The sequence below is a fragment of the Paramormyrops kingsleyae genome, chromosome 20 (genome assembly GCF_048594095.1).
Source record: "Paramormyrops kingsleyae isolate MSU_618 chromosome 20, PKINGS_0.4, whole genome shotgun sequence".
NCBI classification, from domain to species: Eukaryota; Metazoa; Chordata; class Actinopteri; order Osteoglossiformes; family Mormyridae; genus Paramormyrops; species Paramormyrops kingsleyae.
The window spans coordinates 231,664-253,447 of record NC_132816.1 but is presented as its reverse complement, the minus strand read 5'-3'; the positions used below and the strand labels follow the sequence as shown (position 1 = coordinate 253,447).

Sequence of the window (21,784 nt, the reverse complement as noted above, 5' to 3'; positions counted from 1 at the left end):
TATAACACTGAATTTTTATCCTCCAAATTTCCCTGCAAAAATATTCACCTGCAAAAATTCACCTGCAAAAAATTCACCTGCAAAAATTCACCTGCAAAAAATTCACCTGCAAATATTCACCTACAAAAAATTCACCTGCAAAAAATTCACCATCAAATATTCACCTGCAAAAAATTCACCTGCAAAATTTCACCTGCAAAATTTCACCTGCAAAAGTGATGAACTTAAATGACCCAAGCCAGAGCAATCAGCACTAGATCGAGTTGAGCGGCTCTCAGCCAATTAAATTACGCTGTTTGATCACATGACACCGTTAGCCAGCAGTGTGTCTCCTGAAAAGAGAGCTGTTTAGAGGTGAGTGATTAAGTTTTTCTCCTAAATAGAGATCATTACAGAACGCCTAGTCCTACTTAAAATCCCATTCAATTTTCTTTTATTTTATCATCTACTCGAACTGAGGAAAACGTTTGACTAACTCAAAGACAATTTCCGCGCCTCCCCTGCCTGTCTGCAGAGGCAGTTTTGAATTTAGGAGCGGCAAGATGGCAGCGGCAAACCCTGGCGGTTCTCCGGTAAGTATATTGTGTTTTATCTTCAAGTTTGTCTTTTGAAACGTTAATTTTATTTAAATCCCTTGGTCACGTATAAAGTACACAGACGGGGTCTTTGCTCAACTCGTCTGAGGCGTGTCTCACTAAGCGCTACATGCTGGCACCCTGCTAACCGAGCTAACCTTTACATGCTGTGCTTTAGAAAATAGATTACTCGGTACAAAACCATACTCCGCAGATATTGATAGATAGACGAACACTGCAAATATAATGTTGGAAACGAGAACGGCATTTGGTGAAGGGGTAAAATACACCACGATTAAAGCCATAGAGTGAATGGCTGCCGGGTGAGGGTAAAATGCGGACCGTTTACAAACAGCGGATTCCGTGTTTATAAACAGACGTGTCGCAAAAGACGCACGCCGCGTAGACAGATCACGTGGCATAGAAAGAAACCCATAGGACGTTACCTAATCACGGGGTGCGTTCGATATGGAAGGCCAACGGGGCCAAAACATCTTAAAAAACACGTCGATTTTTTACATGCAAAAAATCAACACGTCGATTTTTCACACTTTCAGACGTCAAAAACAGGCGGCATTTTGCAACGTGTGCTAAAATGGACAAAGCGACCCTTTCAAAATAAAAGCACCACCAACTCCTGTCCACAAACGTCCCTTAGTTGAGTATTTCCCTCTTTTTTAATTATCTATTCATTATCAATTAATACATGCACACTGAACATAAAAAACATGGATATACTGCCTTTTTATACTGCCTATCTGCTGTCATACACCTGCCTCAAGTACTTCTGTCCATTAGACAAACAATTGCACATACTTGTAACTTCCATCCAGTGACTACATTCAACATATTTATTCAGCTATCCCAGCACTGCTGGTATTTAATGGTGTCTATATTGAAGTCTTATTATCCATGTATAAATGGCTTTTTACAAGTTGTTGAGACCTGCGCGAACGAACAAGCAGGGAGCGGAGAATCAGACTAAGGAAGCCGTGACGGGTAAACGGGGTTTATTAAAGCAGACAGGGAGCAGCACAGGACGAACATTAATGACAGACCTGGGGAAAACGGACTCAGACGCAGACTAAATACACAGGACAAGGCGAAAATAACAGGCAACAGGTGATCACAATCAGGAATTAACACGAGGTAACGAGGGGGGCGTGGCACACACGAGGATCATACGAGCAGGTCATGACACAAGTCTCCAAACGCAAGGACAGATCATAACATATTAGTTATTATTATTATTTTAATTCTTGTAATATACAGCTGTTACTTTTTCTCATCATTCGTTGTCCCACAGACATTATTTTAAAGTTAGTCAACATGAAAATGTTGGAGCAAAAATGACTGCATTTTAAAAATTTAACATGTTAAAATGATGGCAGCATATTGTGCCTCTGACTACCATTTCGGGCATCAGTGAAAATGGTCGATTGTGCAGAAAAACTGTAACGCGCAAATACATCATCCGTGCAATGTCTGATCAGCTCCCCCGATGGAGAAATCCATCACATTAGTGCTTCATTCATCGAAATTGTTATCGGCATTTTGCGTTATTCTAGGCTCGTTTTCACTTTACGTTGTAGATTTGAAGTTGTAAAACCAACATAATAAAGGCAGAATCACCTTGTGCTCTAATTTGAATAATTGAAAAGAGGAAATATGACAACAATAGTTAACCTACATCACTGTCAAGTGATTTGCAGTCACACCTCAACGATCCACGCGTGTACTTACGTCATAGAAAAAATTAACATAATATAAATATTTATTATTACGAAAGTGGACGTTTCGTGTCGCAGCAATGAATATATAAATTATACTAATAAGCAGTGGGACGTATCGCCGTACGTGTTTAAACGTACCGTGACTAAGAGACAACGCAGGTCTTCGCCGCAGGTACGTATTTCTGCATCACTTTACGTTTTTGATTACGGATTCTTTGCGTGGTTGTGATGAGCCACAGAAGACTGCTTAACGGAGGTGTGCGTGCCATTAAACTAGATAGAGAACTTGGTTCGGAGCGCAAAGGAAAATGGCTCTTAGAAGCTTTCTTTTGAACTGCAATCAGATATTTACAGAATACACCCGGCTGGCATTGTCAAATAATGGACAAGCTAATGTAGACACAATACTGACGAAGTAACTCATTTTTCGCTACTTTAATATAACAGCTGTTATTATGATTTATGCCCTTAGCGTGTCCTTGAATATCTCTATTTTACTATAATACAATGACTACAATGGAAAGCAGTGTATGTTGGGCAAGTGGGCGATTGATTGAAAATGAATTTGCTGATGAGATGATAATTTCGGAGTTTGTTGAGATTCAAACACTCACTCAGCAACAAGGTTTGTCAAGTGTATTATATTAAACATATATTACAATTGTATATTATTATTACAGTTTCAATTGTCCCAAAGCAGATAAAATCACTACAGCCATTAATTGACAAATCCAGAGTGGTGCAGCTAATCTACGCACGTAAACCCAAGTTTTTCTTAGGAGCCTGTTCCAACCTGTAAATTGTACATCAGAATTGCCAAAGTAATGTGACATTTACAAGGAATTTGACCTAACAAACCTTGTTCCAATACAATCAAGGTAATAAATACTAGGAATGTAAATACATGTGAGCACAAAAGAAAGTACTAGTATAAAGTATTAATAAAAGCCCTACTACAATTATACTATATATATATATATATATATATATATATATATGTGTGTATATATATATATATATATATATATATATATATATATATATATATATATATATATGTATTGTATAATTGTAGTAGGGCTTTTATTAATACTTATATATATATATACACACGCATACGTATACATACTCTAGATCTATTAGAGCTATAAAGTCTATGAGTCTAGATGAAGTGGTGTGGCCTGTTGAATATTCAAGTACCTAGGAATCCATATCTCAGAGGGGCTGACATGGGCCGAGCCACAAGGATTGTAAAAAACTAATCTCCCAGGAATGGACTGTTTCAGCTTCTGCAATCAGGCAGAAGGTTCTGCACCATTATGGGCAAAACAGAGAGACTTGTGAGGAGTTTTTATCCTCAGGCCATTCAGCTTCTCAACTGAGACCTGTCCAACCCCTCCTTTTTGTTGTATTACATTCTTGATCACTGCAGAGCAGCCTAATTTTTGTCTGTATTAATAATAATTGTCTGTCATTCCATACTGCCTCTATCATTTATTACTGTACATGCACTGTTCATGCTGCTACACTATTACAAGGGTTTCTAAGCTGTTCACACTGTTGTGCAGACATTGCAAAATGCACTTTAACTTTATAACTTGCACATATGTAAATCTGTCTCAGACTTGTTTAATCTATTTCAAAGTTTTACTATTTTCCTACATTTTTTTACAAATTTTATCTTTTTAACTTGTGTTCTTTGTTTGATTTTTTGTTTAATTATTTAATGGAGGCACAGTCAAAAAGAGCGGTTCACTATACATTTCACTGCATGTTGTACCTGTATGACTATGCATGTGAGAAATAAAGAATCTTGAATCTTGAATCACCTTCCTTCTCTCTGACTGTTCTCTATATCTGTGTGTGCCAATAGAGGTGAAGTGGGCATACGTGTTATACAGTATAAAACTTGACAAGATTGTAAGCAGAATGCTATGACATAGCTATGAGGAAGGGGCTGACTTACTGATTTATGAATTAAAAGAAAACATGTTTTAGTTTTTTTATTGATTAAATAGACAAATGATGACATTGTACAAACATTTTGAATATTTAAAAAAATATTTTCAAATATTTTCCCCTCCTGTTGGCTATCCCCCAGTAATAACTGGGTACTGTACCTTGCTCATGACTGCTACCGGCACACTGCTTGTCAGCTGCCCACTGCTCCTTCAGAGATGGGTCACATGCAGGTCACATTTAGTTGTGGTGCACTGTGCTGTGGTGACAAATAATTACTCACTTTAATAATAATAATAATATGAAGAAGAAGAGTAGTAAGAATTTGTTAAATACAACTACTAGTACCAACGAATTGTAATGAAGAATATTAATAATATAGGCATACATGCACATATTTTATATTTTAAAATAATTAAGTGTATGTCCTCATTTAAAAAGAGAGAAATTCTGCCTGTTTTTGACGTCTGAAGGCGTAAAAAAAATACGCCGTTAGCCGTGAAAAATCGACGTGTTGATTTTTTTTGCATGTAAAAAATCGACGTGTTGATTTTTTGCATGTAAAATATCGATGTGTTGATTTTTTGCATGTAAAAAATCGACGTGTTTTTTAAGACGTTTTGGCCCCGTTGGCCTTCCATAGTTCGAGGTGTGTCTGCAGCTGACGTCACGTGGAGCGTGATCTGCCGTCGGCAGCAGGGGTGGAGTATACGCTGGATGTAAACACTGGGGTATTCGAGGAGCTCAGGAAGGCGCAGCAGCTGCGCTGTCAGCCAGTGCAATTTTGTCATCCATATTACAGAGTACAATACGATTGTCCGAAATCATTATTGTTGTTAATGTTTAACAATTATTTAATTGTTGGTTGTTGTTGTTGTTTTTTTTAATGTTCTATATATCATGTTGAGCGTTTTCTAGTCGCGGATAATTTGGATTTGGACGTCCAGCTACCATGAACGTTACAGTTTGTGGGTGCCTGTTCTTGATAAATAAAATAAATCGTAATAATAAATAAAAATGTTTCTTTCACCAAAAAAAAGTGTATTCTGACGTATTTTTGTACATTTCATATCGAAACACTATCGAACTGTATCTTTGTGTTGTCTGGTTTCATTTTCTCATATAATTAGTAAGGCTACTGTACACCTTGCAAACACTCATGTGAAATATCGACACTATTATAGAAACGTCACATTGGTTGGCACTGTACAAGTCATTATGTAAGGAATAATTGACGACGGGCTTAAATCGCTATTGTGAGTAGGATTATTTCTTCCGCATCTCATCCAACGACTCTTTTGCTAGTTCCAAAACGTCATTAGCTGTTGTTTTTTTGGTGTTTTCTTCGTGTTTTTCTCCCTCGAGTATGTCTAGCTGTTCTTCGCTGATCGTTTTATGTCTTTTGTTGTTGCTGGCTGCCTTTGATGTCCGCTTCCGTTTATGTTGTTTTTCATCTGGACTGTCTAATACTGCTGCAGCCCAGTTGAAAGTTTCATATTGATATGGAACTGTAATACTGTCAAGAGAGCTGCCTGGAACTACGTTCGCCGTGCGTTTCCCTGAAAATAATTGCACACCTCAGAACGTTCGTCAGCCAATCAGATTCAAGCATTCAACGGTCCCGTAGTATAAATCATAATTAATACAAGAAAGAAAAAGAAAATTGCAAAGCATCTGTTACATTTAAACATGGAAGTAGCATGTAGAAAAAGTCCCCCAGGCTTGGCATGTAGTAGTGGAAAAGGTATAGGTCCCAGGTCAGTCTGTCTGGTGAGTGTAGGTGTTTGTGTGAGAGCGGATCGTCAGCGAGGCCTTCGCAGATGAGGCTTTGGATACCCCCCTCGGGTTGGGGCGGGGGTGCTGCGGCGGGGGGGGGGGTGGCGCCCCCGTGGGCGTTGGCGCCGCGCATCCGGGCGCGTCGTGCTGGATGCCCGCTACCCTGCTGCATTACCACCTATTCCCCCACAGCCCCCTACAGCCCACACCCACCTACACCATACTTCATATATGTTCTGGGGGGTGATCAGCTAGTCACCCCCCATCTCTTTTAATTCCACTTTAGACACCACACCCACAACACCACACTGCATCACACAGAGGGAAGGGGGGGTGACTGGCCACTCACCCCCCCTGTATTATTTTAATTGCACTTTAGACATACATTCATGTCTCACCACTCCTCCACATAGGGCCTTGGAGGGCAAGGGGAGCTGTGCAGGTCCTGGGTCGGCTGCTTCTGCAGCCCACAGCTGGACTGCGCAGCTCCCTTCCCCTCTATTTTAACTCCACTTTAGACACTTAGGGCTTGGGGGGGCCGGTGGGTGTCTTTTCCCCATATGCTCCCCCATATCTCAACAACACCTTAGCTCACACACATGTACACCATCAATGATCAAGGTGGGTGGGGGGCGGTTGGGGCGCGGATGGGGTGAGGCGTCCTGGGTGTAGCGAGGGCGGCGGGCGCCGGCGGGTGGGCTCGGGGGTGCGGCGGCTGCATCTGTGGGGTGCTGCCGGTCTCCGGCGAGGGGCGGCCGTGGGGCGGCTGGGTCCATGACCCGTCGGGGCTCTCCCGGCCGTCTGGGGGCCCCGGGGCGGTGTTGTTGTGGCCTCGCACACTCACTGGGAATCATTCCATGTTAACCTGCACACTCATACATACACTCACAGCACACAAACATACACACATACACATATGCGTACACACACACACATACACGTATGCATACACACACACACACATACACGTACATATTAGGGGTGTAACGATATTACAAACCGAACCGAAATATCGCGATACACCAACCACGATACGTATCGCGAAACTCTCATGGCGTACCGCGGTACTCTCACGCCCCCTGCTGCCCATTGTTGAGGTTGACGTCACTTGTCTCTAACTAATTTAACCAATTTAAACACATCTTTATTTTATCACATTTGATTAAATTGTATTAGTAATGATGAGCTTTTGTTCTAAATTTTGTTCTAAATATTATATTCTAAAGTTAGTATTAGAATTGTTTTTTTCTGACTAGTCTATATTGGAGGTATTTATTAAATTTTTGTTGTTTACTCAGGTATCCTGACTGTATTAAAAATGTGATGGCAAAGTTAATAAAGAAAAAGTTTAGTTGTTCTTGTTATTAAGTGAATCTATTGTTCCTTAGCATTGCTGTTAAGATGACATCAACCTTAACCCCACAGCAAACAGAAACCGAACCGAACCGAGGCTCCAAAACCGTGAACCGAACCGAATCGTGCCTTTGGTGTATCGTTACACCCCTAGTACATATGCACACACATACACACACTTTCATATCAACACACATACACCTAGAATGCACACACACATAGACATGCACGCACACACACATACACACAGGAGAGCCTAGGGCTCTCTTCCCCTATTTTATCCCTTTTTCTCCTTGTTTGGGTGTGTGTGTGAGAGTATGTGTGAAATGCATCTCTTAGATGCAGATACGGGTACGACGATATTTAGACAGTGTTCCTGGTGGTCTGCTTGTGCATATATATATATATATATATATATATATATATATATATATATATACACTCACCTAAAGGATTATTAGGAACACCTGTTCAATTTCTCATTAATGCAATTATCTAATCAACCAATCACATGGCAGTTGCTTCAATGCATTTAGGGGTGTGGTCCTGGTCAAGACAATCTCCTGAACTCCAAACTGAATGTCAGAATGGGAAAGAAAGGTGATTTAAGCAATTTTGAGCGTGGCATGGTTGTTGGTGCCACACGGGCCGGTCTGAGTATTTCACAATCTGCTCAGTTACTGGGATTTTCACGCACAACCATTTCTAGGGTTTACAAAGAATGGTGTGCAAAGGGAAAAACATCCAGTATGCGGCAGTCCTGTGGGCGAAAATGCCTTGCTGATGCTAGAGGTCAGAGGAGAATGGGCCGACTGATTCAAGCTGATAGAAGAGCAACTTTGACTGAAATAACCACTTGTTACAACCGAGGTATGCAGCAAAGCATTTGTGAAGCCACAACACGCACAACCTTGAGGCGGATGGGCTACAACAGCAGAAGACCCCACCAAGTACCACTCATCTCCACTACAAATAGGAAAAAGAGGCTACAATTTGCACGAGCTCACCAAAATTGGACAGTTGAAGACTGGAAAAATGTTGCCTGGTCTGATGAGTCTCGATTTCTGTTGAGACATTCAAATGGTAGAGTCAGAATTTGGCGTAAACAGAATGAGAACATGGATCCATCATGCCTTGTTACCACTGTGCAGGCTGGTGGTGGTGGTGTAATGGTGTGGGGGATGTTTTCTTGGCACACTTTAGGCCCCTTAGTGCCAATTGGGCATCGTTTAAATGCCACGGCCTACCTGAGCATTGTTTCTGACCATGTCCATCCCTTTATGACCACCATGTACCCATCCTCTGATGGCTACTTCCAGCAGGATAATGCACCATGTCACAAAGCTCGAATCATTTCAAATTGGTTTCTTGAACATGACAATGAGTTCACTGTACTAAAATGGCCCCCACAGTCACCAGATCTCAACCCAATAGAGCATCTTTGGGATCTGGTGGAATGGGAGCTTCGTGCCCTGGATGTGCATCCCACAAATCTCCATCAACTGCAAGATGCTATCCTATCAATATGGGCCAACATTTCTAAAGAATGCTTTCAGCACCTTGTTGAATCAATGCCACGTAGAATTAAGGCATTTCTGAAGGCGAAAGGGGGTGAAACACCGTATTAGTATGGTGTTCCTAATAATCCTTTAGGTGAGTGTATATATATATATATGTTTTTTTTTTTTTTTCCTCTGGTATTAACGTATTTAATTCCAGGAGCAGATACTGACACAAGCATATTCCCATGTCATAATGGTACCACTGGTTTCTTTGTGTGTATACTGTTTGTGTGTGTCCCTGGATCAGATACAGCAGCTGGTGTGATGATACAGTGTCCAGCAGTAAGATACAGAAGCTGTCCTTTTATTACTCTTTCTTTTTTGTTCTACTGTTTGTATTATTTCTCTTTCCCTGTCTCTCTCTCTGACCCCCCTCCTTATTTTATTTTTATTTTTATTATGTATTTATTTATTTTTATTATGTACTTCCTCTGTCTCTCACCCCTTTCTCTCCTTTCTCACTTTCTCTCTCTATCTCTTTCCCACTAACCCCCCCCTGTCAGCTACGGCCTTGTGGCACAATGACATATAACTGATTAATAAAGAGTATACCTCAAGTAACAAGAGGAGCTTAAATCCGAAGCTCCACTTGGCAAAATAAAAGTGTTGGCACAATAAAGCACCCAGACTAACATCCTGCTTGCTAAACTGCCGGACACGACAGGGGGGAAAAAAAAAAAAAAAGTAGTGGAAAAGGCTAAATTTTATGAAAACATTTAAAAGTGTTTGGGGTAGGATTTGTAATTATCCATTGTGCCCTATACACTGTAACAATAGGGAAGCTGCCCTACATAATCTAAAATTAAAAGTCCATGGAAGTGGCATGTACAAATGAGGAAACGGAAAACAGAAACGCGGACTAAATACAATGAACTAATGACAACAATCAGGAACAGGATTTACTCACGACTACTAGCCTCAATATACAGATAGGTTATGTTTGGATGTGTCCTTAGATAATCTTAGTGTTTTGTGTGCCACCCTTATAACCATGTTCACACAGTACCACCTATTTTACCCCTTTGCACTTGAACACATATAAATTTAAATAAACAGATAGGTATACAGTAGCTACCATTGTATATATGTTCTCATGTTATACCAGAAGAATCTGGGAAGTGAGTGTAACCAATGAGTCTTCTTTGTTAACAACCCCAGTTCTCTTCCAACATTTCTTTGTGGTCCTTATCTGATCTTGGTGGACCATTACCAAGTTTCTTTGTTGTAACATGCTATGTTAAAAGAACTGAATTAAGGTGTATCTTATCCATTCGGGAGAAGATCAATTGGCATAAGCCACACCAAACAAAATATGTTGTTTCCAGATGTGCAACTTATATTGATATTACCACAAACTAACGGCCACACCTATCTATGGATAAGATGTGCTGTTTGTAATATGAATATTTGATGTAATATCTGCACAAAGTGTAACATCTGTTGAGGTGCAACCCAAAACACCTGTATCCTATACTGATGTGAATCAGTCACATACACTCTTAGAAAAAATGGTTCTTGCGGGTGCTATATAGAACCATAGGGGTTCTAACCCTAGGAAATAGAACCGTTGCCTTCAAAAAGGTGCTATTTCACGCACGCGAGGATATATTTGAATTTCAACTGCCGTTTATGGAACCTTTCTGAAGACACTCATTTTAATGGTAAGTGGCACAAAACTTTCCTCTCCTTTTTTCATTCATAATCATTACCAGTATTTTCTGGAGACCAAAACGTGAATAAAGGAATACAAGGTGCGTTCCCCGTGAATGTCAATGGGCACGTTACCGATAATTAGGTCAACTGATACAAAGTTTATTGTTCGTTCGGGCTATATACTGTAGTCGCAGCTATCCTTGCCTGTCACCTTACAGGATTCTTCATTAAGATAAGTTTTCTACTTCCCATGGAAACCCGTTTCCGCCACCGTGGAAAAAAATATATAGATATAATTTAAGTCTATTTAATATCTCGGAAATAACGAGATAACTAAGTCGAAATTTCAAGATAATATCTCGAAATAACGAGATAACAAAGTCGAAATTTCGACTTAAAATTTACATATATATATATATTTTTTTTCCCACAGTGGCGTAAACGGGCTTCCATAACTTCCTTCTCAGTCTGACAGTTAAATTAATTGTAGCGTCTGTCTGATTCAGATGTTGCAGAAGCTGAGGGAGACATTTTTGAGAGACCATAGCTCCTCTGGCTATGTATGTTATTTCTTAACTGTTATTTCTTAATGCAAAACATTATTCTTCAGTTGAATTTCTGTACTACTTTTATGCCGTGTGAGCCTTATATCTTATGTAAACACCCACAGGAAACTCTATTGGAGTGTTTGCGAAATAAGTTCAAGAAGGAAAGGTCACCTTTAGTGAACTTGGCAACAGTCCAGGAGATGAAAAAAAAGTTTGGTGCCAAAAGACGGAGAGTTATATGGACCATGTGCCTCTGGAGGACCCACTTGGACATCAGGTACCATTTTTAAGATTCATGCTTGTCTTTAGCCCATCTGTGTGCCTGTCTGTATGTCTGTCAGCTTGCTAGCCTGTATTGTCATGGTTTACCAGTATATACTTTACAGAAACTTTACAAATATCTTATGGCTAATTCCAGAGGGCAAAGAGGCACAGAAGTGAATATACAATCCAGACGTCTTAGGGGGATTGTAATCTGACACAAAAGGTTTGCAATAAATTAATGATTCAAATTCTGTATTGTATTTCTGTCTTGGAACATTTATTGCTCATTGCTCACATGCTTAATTCCTGTATTCTCTGTATATTTTTTTTCTAGATTGTACTGGACCATGATGGTGTTGGGGAGGATGACCTGAATTTTCGAGAGCACATAAATGCCATGAATAATGAGCTGTGCCGGCGACAGCCAGACTTCCCCAATATAATGGACCGAATGAAGCGCACGCTATATAAGAGGGTTGAATATATGGCCAAGCCAACTGAGGAGGTGATGGAGATGTTCCCCTTTCTTCAGGTGCCAGAGCTGGTGAGAAGCTAATAGTAATATTACTATAATGAGATTTCAGCACTGTTAGGAAGCAAGAGTATTAATTTATTAATGACAACTTTCCCTTTCACTTTTTTTCTCTTTTTTGTTTTTGTAGATGCATCATGAAATGAGGTTGCGTTTTGGTCAGGACATGGAGCTAAGCCTTCAAAATGCCCTCAGTCTGTTGACACCCAACATCATCAGGGCAGCTCAACATGGTAGTCAGAAGGAGCTGCTGTCCAGCCTGCTAAGGACCGAGGCTAACACAGATAGTATGTCACCAGCTGACATCTTTTCTTTTTGCTTCGCACCCTTCAATTGTCTCTATAAAACTACTGTATGCTTTTATGAAAACATTGTTTGTTTCTTTTGAAATTTCAGACCTTCAAAAGAGTGTTGCCATCCTTATCCTGCCAGCACTTTTCAAGGAGAACTCAAAGTTTCTTTATTGTTTAAATGAGGTATGTGATGTGTCTGATTGTAATTTGCATGTCTTTGTTTTGTCAACTGCATCATAAATTCAATCAGGAGGTCACTAAAACATTTCTCATTTATATAGGAACCACCCAGCTCATTTCCAACCATCATCCTTCATGATTCAGAGACTCCCCTCCTTGCCAGCAGAGCATCTATAAAGATGGATGAAGTCACAATCACAAGTGGAGAGATGGACATACCACATGCTCTCCAATACCTGCTGGAAGTTTACTGCATCTTTGGTGTGCAGTACCCCAAGCAGATAAAGCACACCTTGAGTTTTGCAGAGCGTTATTTATTTCAAATGGCAAATGGACAAAAACCTGTGTCTATTCCTGTACTAAAATTGTACATTCAGATTTGCTCATAACTGAAAGGTGAATTGTTTTGGTTTTCTAATGGATTTTATTTCTAATTTATTTGATTGTAGATAATTTTATTAAATGAACAATACAGGCCATTTTTGAAACTACATCTCGTCTCTTTCTTTCATAGCTGCTTTTGGGCTTATAGCTTGTAAAAAAGGTTTGCCTAGTTATTGCCTATTTTATTTAGAATAATAGCTGCAGCTAATTAATTTAATTAAATTATTCATTTATCATATCATATAATTGCTGAAGTATTATTTATTACTATTACAGTATCACCCATTATCATTCTTCATCATTATTAATGATTAAGTATTAACACAAATATGAGTACAAATTAACCTTTTAAAGGTGCTGTTTAGAACCCTCTTTTTTAAATCAAAGAACCTTTAGGGTTCTTTTAATTGAACCCTCTATAATGGTTCTATATAGAACCTTTTGAGGGTGCCATATATGTACCAAGCTATAGAACCCTTAAAGGTTCAATATGGAACCTTTTGTTTTAAGAGTGTAGATAAACTAATTAATTGTTTAATCAATTAATGCAGATGGTATGAGGTATGTACCTGTGAAGCTGGTATGGCATGTTTGGTGTCAAAATTATTTTTAATCACCCCTGATTCCAAATCTGGTCAGTGATTACCATAAAAGTGGATGTATCAAAAGTTATAAGAGCTTAATGAAAATCATCAATAAAGGGAGAATCAGTCAAGTCATAAATCCCAAAAGGACTGATACAGACCCCCTTCCAAAAGCCCGCCAAATGGATGGCCAGCCATTGGGCCAGGAGTCGAATTACTGGTCATCCCTATTCATGAACTTTACAGCATAAAACCCTGGCACCTCAGAACAAAGAAGGAGAACAACCATCAGTGCCCCCCCCTTCCAACCAAGTAAACCAACTTCCTTTCATTCTAACAACGTAAGCTGTTCTGTTAACCTGCTATATGACTTTAGGGTCGTGTTTCTTGCTTTGCAGAACAGTATTTCCCATTTAAGGTTACTCATTTAAATCCGCTCATTGCATTTTCATAATTACATCGTTTGTTTTATTCCGTTATTTCGTGTTTGTTGTTTGTGTTAGGTGTAATGTCTGTCTTATGTTAGTTGTAGTGTTCATGTCTTTTACATAACTTCAGCCTCCGTCATTGAGCGTTCCACACTAAGTCCCTGCCTTTGTGCGATCTTGCTACACGCTCTGAACCTCAAACTCGCCTGAAACATCACGAGACTCTCTCTCATCGGCCGTGAGGGGAGCTTCGCTACCAATCGTTTACATTACCTGGTGATGCAGCTCGCTGGACGAGCCTTCTAACCCAGGTTACTAAGCGATACTGGTAATTAGTGAATCCCATTTAAGTCTCACATTAACAGACTCACAGGGATACCGCGATTCGGCATAACGATTGGTTAATAATCAGCATTAAATAATAATTAATTAAACTTTAATTAATTACAAACATATTGGTGGAGATATTAAAAATTACCTGAGCTAATAATTCCTACAATATATATATATGAAATGTTCAGCTGTACAGAATCTATACATAAGTGGTAGGTAAGAGGTCACTGATTCTTGAGGTAAGGGACAAAACCTGTTTTAGACCTACTCTTTTTTTTTTTACCACATACCACACTAATCTCAACTAGATATATTTATAGGCAAAGGTCTCAGCCACCAAACCATGTAAGGGAACAGGTTTTTTATAAAAACACTTTTTATGAAAACTGACCTTTAATTACTCAATAACATGATTTATGTCAGCTCCGTCAGACACACAAAAAATCATTCTATTCTGACTTTATCAATTAAAACATTGATTAGGGTCCTTAAGTATATATTTCTGATGTTTTGTAACAGAGTTAAGTTATAAAATGAATTATTTTGAAATTTGTTCTGATATCACACTATCTGTAAAAATGGAAATTTCAAAGTTCCTTAAATTTGTATGTTCATTTTTAGTAATAAGCATATATAATCAATGTTATTAAATAAATAAGAGCTCATTGTGTGTAGTTAATGTGACGTTTTAATATCCAAACACAGTAAATTGAACAAGGGGTAATACATTTTGTCATAAAAGCACAAAAACCTTCATCTGACGGTGTTGACAAACAGCTGATGACAGAGAATGAAGTTCATGAAGTGCTGATTTGACATGGAACCATCAAGTAATGGAAAAGAGTGGATAGTCAAAGAACATCTGGAAACAGGAACTCAAGGCTTAAATGAGAAAATTAGGATTTACCTCGTATAAAAAACAACTAATGACCCTGTCCTAGAGGGTCACGTATAACAGAAGGAACTGAAATCACAACGGATCTCTTCTCATCACTGTAGCGTGTTTCAAAATACACTAAAGATCTTTATGTCAGTTAACATTTTTCATTTTCATGTGACCTGCATTAAGATTTCAGCAGCATGCGTTGGACATGCTCATGCTCTATAAAGTCCATTATATCAGGGGCTACACTGTAGATCTCTCTTGTACGGCTTATCTGCAGTGGAGATGCCTTCCCTGTTAGTTTCAGAAGAATGTCAGTGACTGGACAGAAACACACATCCCTCTTCCCACATTTGGGGTGAACATAAGCTGTTGGGCCACAAGGATGCATGAACTCTACTCTCACATCTTGGTGCTCACTGTCAACATGCATGGCTTTTGCTAGCCACCAGTGGCCATCATATACTACAGCTAGCCAGTCTCCCTCCTCAATGCTGTCAATAGATATTTCAACTATGGTGCCTTCAGGATCTTTCACTGGCTGCTCCTCTATTTCCCAGTCCATCAAGTTTTCTTCTTCCCCCGTATCCTTTTCCATCTCTTCCATCAACATGGCCACCTTTGGCCACCTTTCTTCTTGGCCCTTGTTTCAGTCTGTCGTTCATCTGCACAGTCATTTAAAATGAAAGTTGCTGGGGTAAAGCACTGGCAATTCATTGGCTCACTGCAAAAACATGACAGCTGTCTGTGGGAGACACTATTTTGATATGGGATGACCTGGTGTATCTTTCTTGTGGATGGAACCTGTTTCAGTTGTTGTATGAGAAGTGTGTCATATTTTTCCATGTCTTTTTCCTCAATGTGATACAGCTGCACACCACTCAAACAGTTTGAGATCTTTTCAAAGAACTCTTTTCCATTTGTCATGTCATTTCCATGCAGAACCAATTTGTCTGCTGTTCATTTTACTGTTGCTCCAATTCCATCGGGGGCACCCTTGCCATGGGAAGTGGGGAAATAATTCCATGTGGTCCTGGTGAACCCAAGTGTGGATGGTACCTCAGAAAGGAGAAAGAAGTTCTTTTTGTTCTTATACTGCTTACTGGGACCATCAGACCAAAAGTGCACAGTGGTAGCTGATGGATATTTTATCCGAATAGCATTCAGTACTGGATCCATGTATGTCCAGATTGCTGATGCATCTTGCCTCTTGGACTCTGAAACTGTGCAAAATGCTGCCTTTTCACCTTTAGTGTAGTACATTCCAGTATGCAGTGTCTCTGTTATCCTAATAATACTTTCTATAAGCAGTTGTCAACTCTGTCAGTTTAAGTGTCACCTCCGTCAGACAGAAAACCTACGGAGTTGACATCTTACGTAGTTGACAACAGGACATGTTTTCCCATTTTATCAGTGTCTCATACACTGAGGCCATTTTGTTTTTTCCCAAGATGTTAGTTAGCCTGCTAACCTGAACTAAAAAGACAACATTTATTTCAAAATCCTTTAATAAGAGTATTGTGGTGGGAAGATGGAGTTGACACATCAAAGCTGTGACTGCAGTGATATCAACATTGTTTTATTAAAATATCAAAAATTGTAAAACTTACCAGACTATCTGTCCTACTATTGAACCCACCAATAGCAGGAAAAGCTAATGGGGTCCTAGAGGTTATAGCTGACCATGACTTTTCCTGAACAAATTAGGCAAAGTCATGGTCAGCAAAAAATCAGACGGAGCTGACTGAATATGAGGACACACTATTATAAACATTTTTAAAATGGATAATGTAATTTAAAGTTTTCAGATATGACATTTCATATTCTATTTAATACTTCAGTTCATTTGACATTAATATTTACCCATTTGTACCACTTTTTAACATTTTTTGGGGAAGTTAAACATTGTAATGTCCTGCTGAGGACAGGTCAAATTGCATGTACTTTCTTAGTACAGAGCCTATATTTTAACAAATTGTGATAAATTCCTTTTCTAATATATTATATCAATTTCATAAGTATGCACAAGTGTGACAGATTTTACTTTTGTAGTATTTTTATTATTAATATTTTTTTCAATTTTAACATAAAGAAGACTTTTTTATGTGAGACATGTTTTGTCCCTTACCTCAAGAATCAGTGAGGTATTTTGCTTTTCGTATAGTACAAATTGCGAGCTTTCCGGCAATATATCACATGTCCCAGCGCCGGATTTCTATGTGCCACTTCCGTGGACTTTTAGTTTAAGATTATAGATGGCGGCGTCCACACGGTTACAGTGTACAGGGCGAAATGCACATTTAGAAATCCTGCGCTGGGAACTTCCATGCATTTCCGTATAGTTCACATTGCGAGCTTTCCGGCAATATATCACATGTCCCAGCACCGGATTTCTATGTGCCACTTCCGTGGACTTTTAGTTTAAGATTATAGATGGCGGCGTCCACACGGTTACAGTGTACAGGGCGAAATGCACATTTAGAAATCCTGCGCTGGGAACTTCCATGCATTTCCGTATAGTTCACATTGCGAGCTTTCCGGCAATATATCACATGTCCCAGCGCCGGATTTCTATGTGCCACTTCCGTGGACTTTTAGTTTAAGATTATAGATGGCGGCGTCCACATGGTTACAGTGTACAGGGCGAAATGCACATTTAGAAATCCTGCGCTGGGAACTTCCATGCATTTCCGTATAGTTCACATTGCGAGCTTTCCGGCAATATATCACATGTCCCAGCGCCGGATTTCTATGTGCCACTTCCGTGGACTTTTAGTTTAAGATTATAGATGGCGGCGTCCACACGGTTACAGTGTACAGGGCGAAATGCACATTTAGAAATCCTGCGCTGGGAACTTCCATGCATTTCCGTATAGTTCACATTGCGAGCTTTCCGGCAATATATCACATGTCCCAGCGCCGGATTTCTATGTGCCACTTCCGTGGACTTTTAGTTTAAGATTATAGATGGTGGCGTCCACATGGTTACAGTGTACAGGGCGAAATGCACATTTAGAAATCCTGCGCTGGGAACTTCCATGCATTTTCGTATAGTACAAATTGCGAGCTTTCCGGCAATATATCACATGTCCCAGCGCCGGATTTCTATGTGCCACTTCCGTGGACTTTTAGTTTAAGATTATAGATGGCGGCGTCCACATGGTTACAGTGTACAGGGCGAAATGCACATTTAGAAATCCTGCGCTGGGAACTTCCATGCATTTCCGTATAGTTCACATTGCGAGCTTTCCGGCAATATATCACATGTCCCAGCGCCGGATTTCTATGTGCCACTTCCGTGGACTTTTAGTTTAAGATTATAGATGGCGGCGTCCACATGGTTACAGTGTACAGGGCGAAATGCACATTTAGAAATCCTGCGCTGGGAACTTCCATGCATTTCCGTATAGTTCACATTGCGAGCTTTCCGGCAATATATCACATGTCCCAGCGCCGGATTTCTATGTGCCACTTCCGTGGACTTTTAGTTTAAGATTATAGATGGCGGCGTCCACACGGTTACAGTGTACAGGGCGAAATGCACATTTAGAAATCCTGCGCTGGGAACTTCCATGCATTTCCGTATAGTTCACATTGCGAGCTTTCCGGCAATATATCACATGTCCCAGCGCCGGATTTCTATGTGCCACTTCCGTGGACTTTTAGTTTAAGATTATAGATGGTGGCGTCCACATGGTTACAGTGTACAGGGCGAAATGCACATTTAGAAATCCTGCGCTGGGAACTTCCATGCATTTTCGTATAGTACAAATTGCGAGCTTTCCGGCAATATATCACATGTCCCAGCGCCGGATTTCTATGTGCCACTTCCGTGGACTTTTAGTTTAAGATTATAGATGGCGGCGTCCACATGGTTACAGTGTACAGGGCGAAATGCACATTTAGAAATCCTGCGCTGGGAACTTCCATGCATTTTCGTATAGTACAAATTGCGAGCTTTCCGGCAATATATCACATGTCCCAGCGCCGGATTTCTATGTGCCACTTCCGTGGACTTTTAGTTTAAGATTATAGATGGTGGCGTCCACACGGTTACAGTGTACAGGGCGAAATGCACATTTAGAAATCCTGCGCTGGGAACTTCCATGCATTTTCGTATAGTACAAATTGCGAGCTTTCCGGCAATATATCACATGTCCCAGCGCCGGATTTCTATGTGCCACTTCCGTGGACTTTTCGTTTAAGATTATAGATGGTGGCATCCACATGGTTACAGTGTACAGGGCGAAATGCGCATTTAGAAATCCTGCGCTGGGAACTTCCATGCATTTCCGTATAGTTCACATTGCGAGCTTTCCGGCAATATATCACATGTCCCAGCGCCGGATTTCTATGTGCCACTTCCGTGGACTTTTAGTTTAAGATTATAGATGGCGGCGTCCACATGGTTACAGTGTACAGGGCGAAATGCACATTTAGAAATCCTGCGCTGGGAACTTCCATACATTTTCGTATAGTTCACATTGCGAGCTTTCCGGCAATATATCACATGTCCCAGCGCTGGATTTCTACGTAGCACTTCCATGTTTCAATATAACAGATGCTTTGCAATATCCCTTTTCTTTTATTTATTTCGTGTATTAATTCTCATAAAATGGCTTGTAGAGTGGCAACCACGTTTCTAGGTAGATATTTCACAGGAGTGCTTTCAAGCTGTACAGTATAGCTGTACTTATATGAGAGAATTTAATCAGATAACACCAAAACAGTTCAATAGTGCTTGGATGTGAGATCTACAGAAATACAGAATTACAATAAAATACTGACATGTTTGGTGAAAGACATATTTATTTATTGATTTATTATGATTTATTTTATTCGTCAGGAACAGGCATCCATGAACAGTGACGTTGGTAGCCATGGACATCCACATCTGTCTGACGGGACAAGAGAGGGGAAAAATGCAGATTATCCTCGACCAGAGAACGCTCAACAGATAACATATAGAACGTTTTCACATGTTTAACAAATTAACAATGAAATTAATGTTAACATTAAGAACAATACGATTTCGGACATCCGTATTGTACTGGCTGCGCAGTTGCACCGCAATGCTGAGCTCCTCCTTTTGTTTACGTTCGGCGGAATCCGGCGGAATCCGCATTTTACCCTCACCCATGGCTGCCATTGTTGCAGAACGGCCTGATTTAATGATAAGAATGGGGAAGAGTGAGGTGAAGTGAACCAAAGCCACAAAACACGGTCAGACAAGGCGGGAATAGGGCAGTGATCTGTCCGTCAGTGTGAAGTTGGTGTGTGCTTTGGTGAACAAAAACTCGAGACCGGTAGCAGGAAGATGGGAGACTCGTGTTTCACTGGAATAGCGGTGAATTAAAACATCCTTTGTTGGGGAAATTTAGGTGTAAATGCATCCATACAGGCGAGACAGAGGCAGACCAGGCAGTGAAGAAAGCAAGGCAAACATTAGAAATATTAAAACGCAAATATAGGATTAATATAACATACAATTAGGGAAAATTTAAGGAACACAATGTAAATTATATTGTAAAGTCATTAAAACAGCACAACCTAATTAACAGGAACATGTAATTGGGTAGGATGATGAAAATAATAATAATATTAAAAAACATGTACAATATGGGCATGTATACTTGTACCCAGAATTTAACAACTATAAAGTTGTAGCATGCCAGTACCTTACCCCATCCATTATATCCACACTTTCAGAAAAGGATATGGTCAATATCTTTACAAATACTATCTGAACTTAAACAGATAGCGTAAGTTAAAAATAAGACTTTGAGGGTAAAGAAATACGCAATGACAAATAAGCCAATTATTACATCTCCATCAAAGACATTGAGAGACCATCTTGATTGAATGTAACTTCGCTCCACACAAGTTTTATGGTAGACATATTCATATTGGTATCTAATAAATGATTAATTCTTAGATTTTATTGAACATTAATTTATAAATTGTTTGTCTGTATGTGTTTGTTTCAGATTATGCAAGATGAAATTATTCAGTCAGCAAGACACTTGCTGCAGTTGCTGACATCATCCAACCGAACTGCTGCTGTGATGAATCAGAATACAAGGTTTACTTTAGCAAGACTTATGACTTAATGCTACATGTAACTAAATTGTTATATATATATATTTATTTATTTGTCCAATATTGTCTCTATATGATTTTGTTTTTTGCAACATCTTGCAGAGAACAGAGTCAAGGTGGCCAGGGTACCAGCTCGGTCAACCCTGAAAGACCATCCGTTCAGCAAGAAATGACCCGGTGAAAAAGTCGTAAACTAAACATTCTGCATGAGCATGAAATTTAGGATGCAACTTTATATCTTACCTGCTCTACACTCAGGGCTTGAATTACAACAACAGTCAATCACATAAATACTTTTGGTAGTTCTGTGTCTCTGTCTCTCTCCTCCAAACCCAGATGGCTGCTGGGACTGAGCCGGGTTCAGTTTTTCCTCTGCACTGTCGCTTCATGCTGCTCAGTGTGAGGGATTGTTGAGGTTGAGTCCATATGTCCTGGGAACAACTGCTGGGCAATAACACCATGCAATTTTCTGGGATTTCTTAGATAGAAAACTTGTGAACTCCACTTGTCCTTACCCAGGTAGCATTCCCGCATGGGCCCCATATGGGCTTAATGTGGGCCAAAATATGGGGCCCATGTGGGTTGGCCCATATGGGCCCCATCAAAATCTGCACCCAAGAATCAAATGGGCCCCATGTGGGCCAG

At 39.9% G+C, this 21,784-nt stretch overlaps 1 protein-coding gene and 1 long non-coding RNA gene across 6 annotated transcripts; both read left to right on the top strand.

Annotated features, from left to right (window-relative positions):
* The first annotated feature begins 301 nt into the window (after nucleotides 1-301).
* LOC140581243 (uncharacterized) lies at nucleotides 302-21,314 on the top strand. Of its 2 annotated transcripts, XR_011984303.1 has the most exons (4): nucleotides 302-354; nucleotides 515-572; nucleotides 21,028-21,122; nucleotides 21,242-21,314. It is a non-coding gene; the product is annotated as an uncharacterized lncRNA (long non-coding RNA). The 2 variants fall into 2 exon arrangements; XR_011984302.1 differs by lacking the exon at nucleotides 21,242-21,314 and having other exon boundaries at nucleotides 21,028-21,156.
* LOC140581326 (sterile alpha motif domain-containing protein 3-like) lies at nucleotides 10,457-12,919 on the top strand. 4 transcript variants are annotated; one of them, XR_011984395.1, is made up of 8 exons: nucleotides 10,457-10,619; nucleotides 11,118-11,171; nucleotides 11,282-11,436; nucleotides 11,578-11,646; nucleotides 11,758-11,967; nucleotides 12,086-12,242; nucleotides 12,352-12,431; nucleotides 12,530-12,919. XR_011984395.1 is itself a non-coding variant. In XM_072703729.1 (7 exons), exons 3-7 carry the CDS (start codon nucleotides 11,398-11,400, stop codon nucleotides 12,815-12,817), a joined length of 774 nt encoding a protein of 257 aa, XP_072559830.1. In that variant the 5' UTR covers nucleotides 10,457-10,619; nucleotides 11,118-11,171; nucleotides 11,282-11,397; the 3' UTR covers nucleotides 12,818-12,919. The 4 variants fall into 4 exon arrangements, 3 of the variants coding, with proteins under 3 accessions (XP_072559830.1, XP_072559832.1, XP_072559831.1); XM_072703729.1 differs by lacking the exon at nucleotides 11,578-11,646; XM_072703730.1 differs by lacking the exons at nucleotides 10,457-10,619; nucleotides 11,578-11,646 and adding an exon at nucleotides 10,649-10,709.
* Nucleotides 21,315-21,784: the final 470 nt, after the last annotated feature.

What these genes read in the sequence shown, in the direction of transcription:
- LOC140581326 (XM_072703731.1), top strand. Translation starts at nt 11,398, where the DNA reads ATGGACCATGTGCCTCTGGAGGACCCACTTGGACATCAG. An exon ending in AGGACCCACTTGGACATCAG is followed by an intron (nt 11,437 to 11,757) that starts GTACCATTTTTA and finishes TTTTTTTTCTAG; the next exon opens with ATTGTACTGGACCATGATGG. An exon ending in GACCGAGGCTAACACAGATA is followed by an intron (nt 12,243 to 12,351) that starts GTATGTCACCAG and finishes TTGAAATTTCAG; the next exon opens with ACCTTCAAAAGAGTGTTGCC.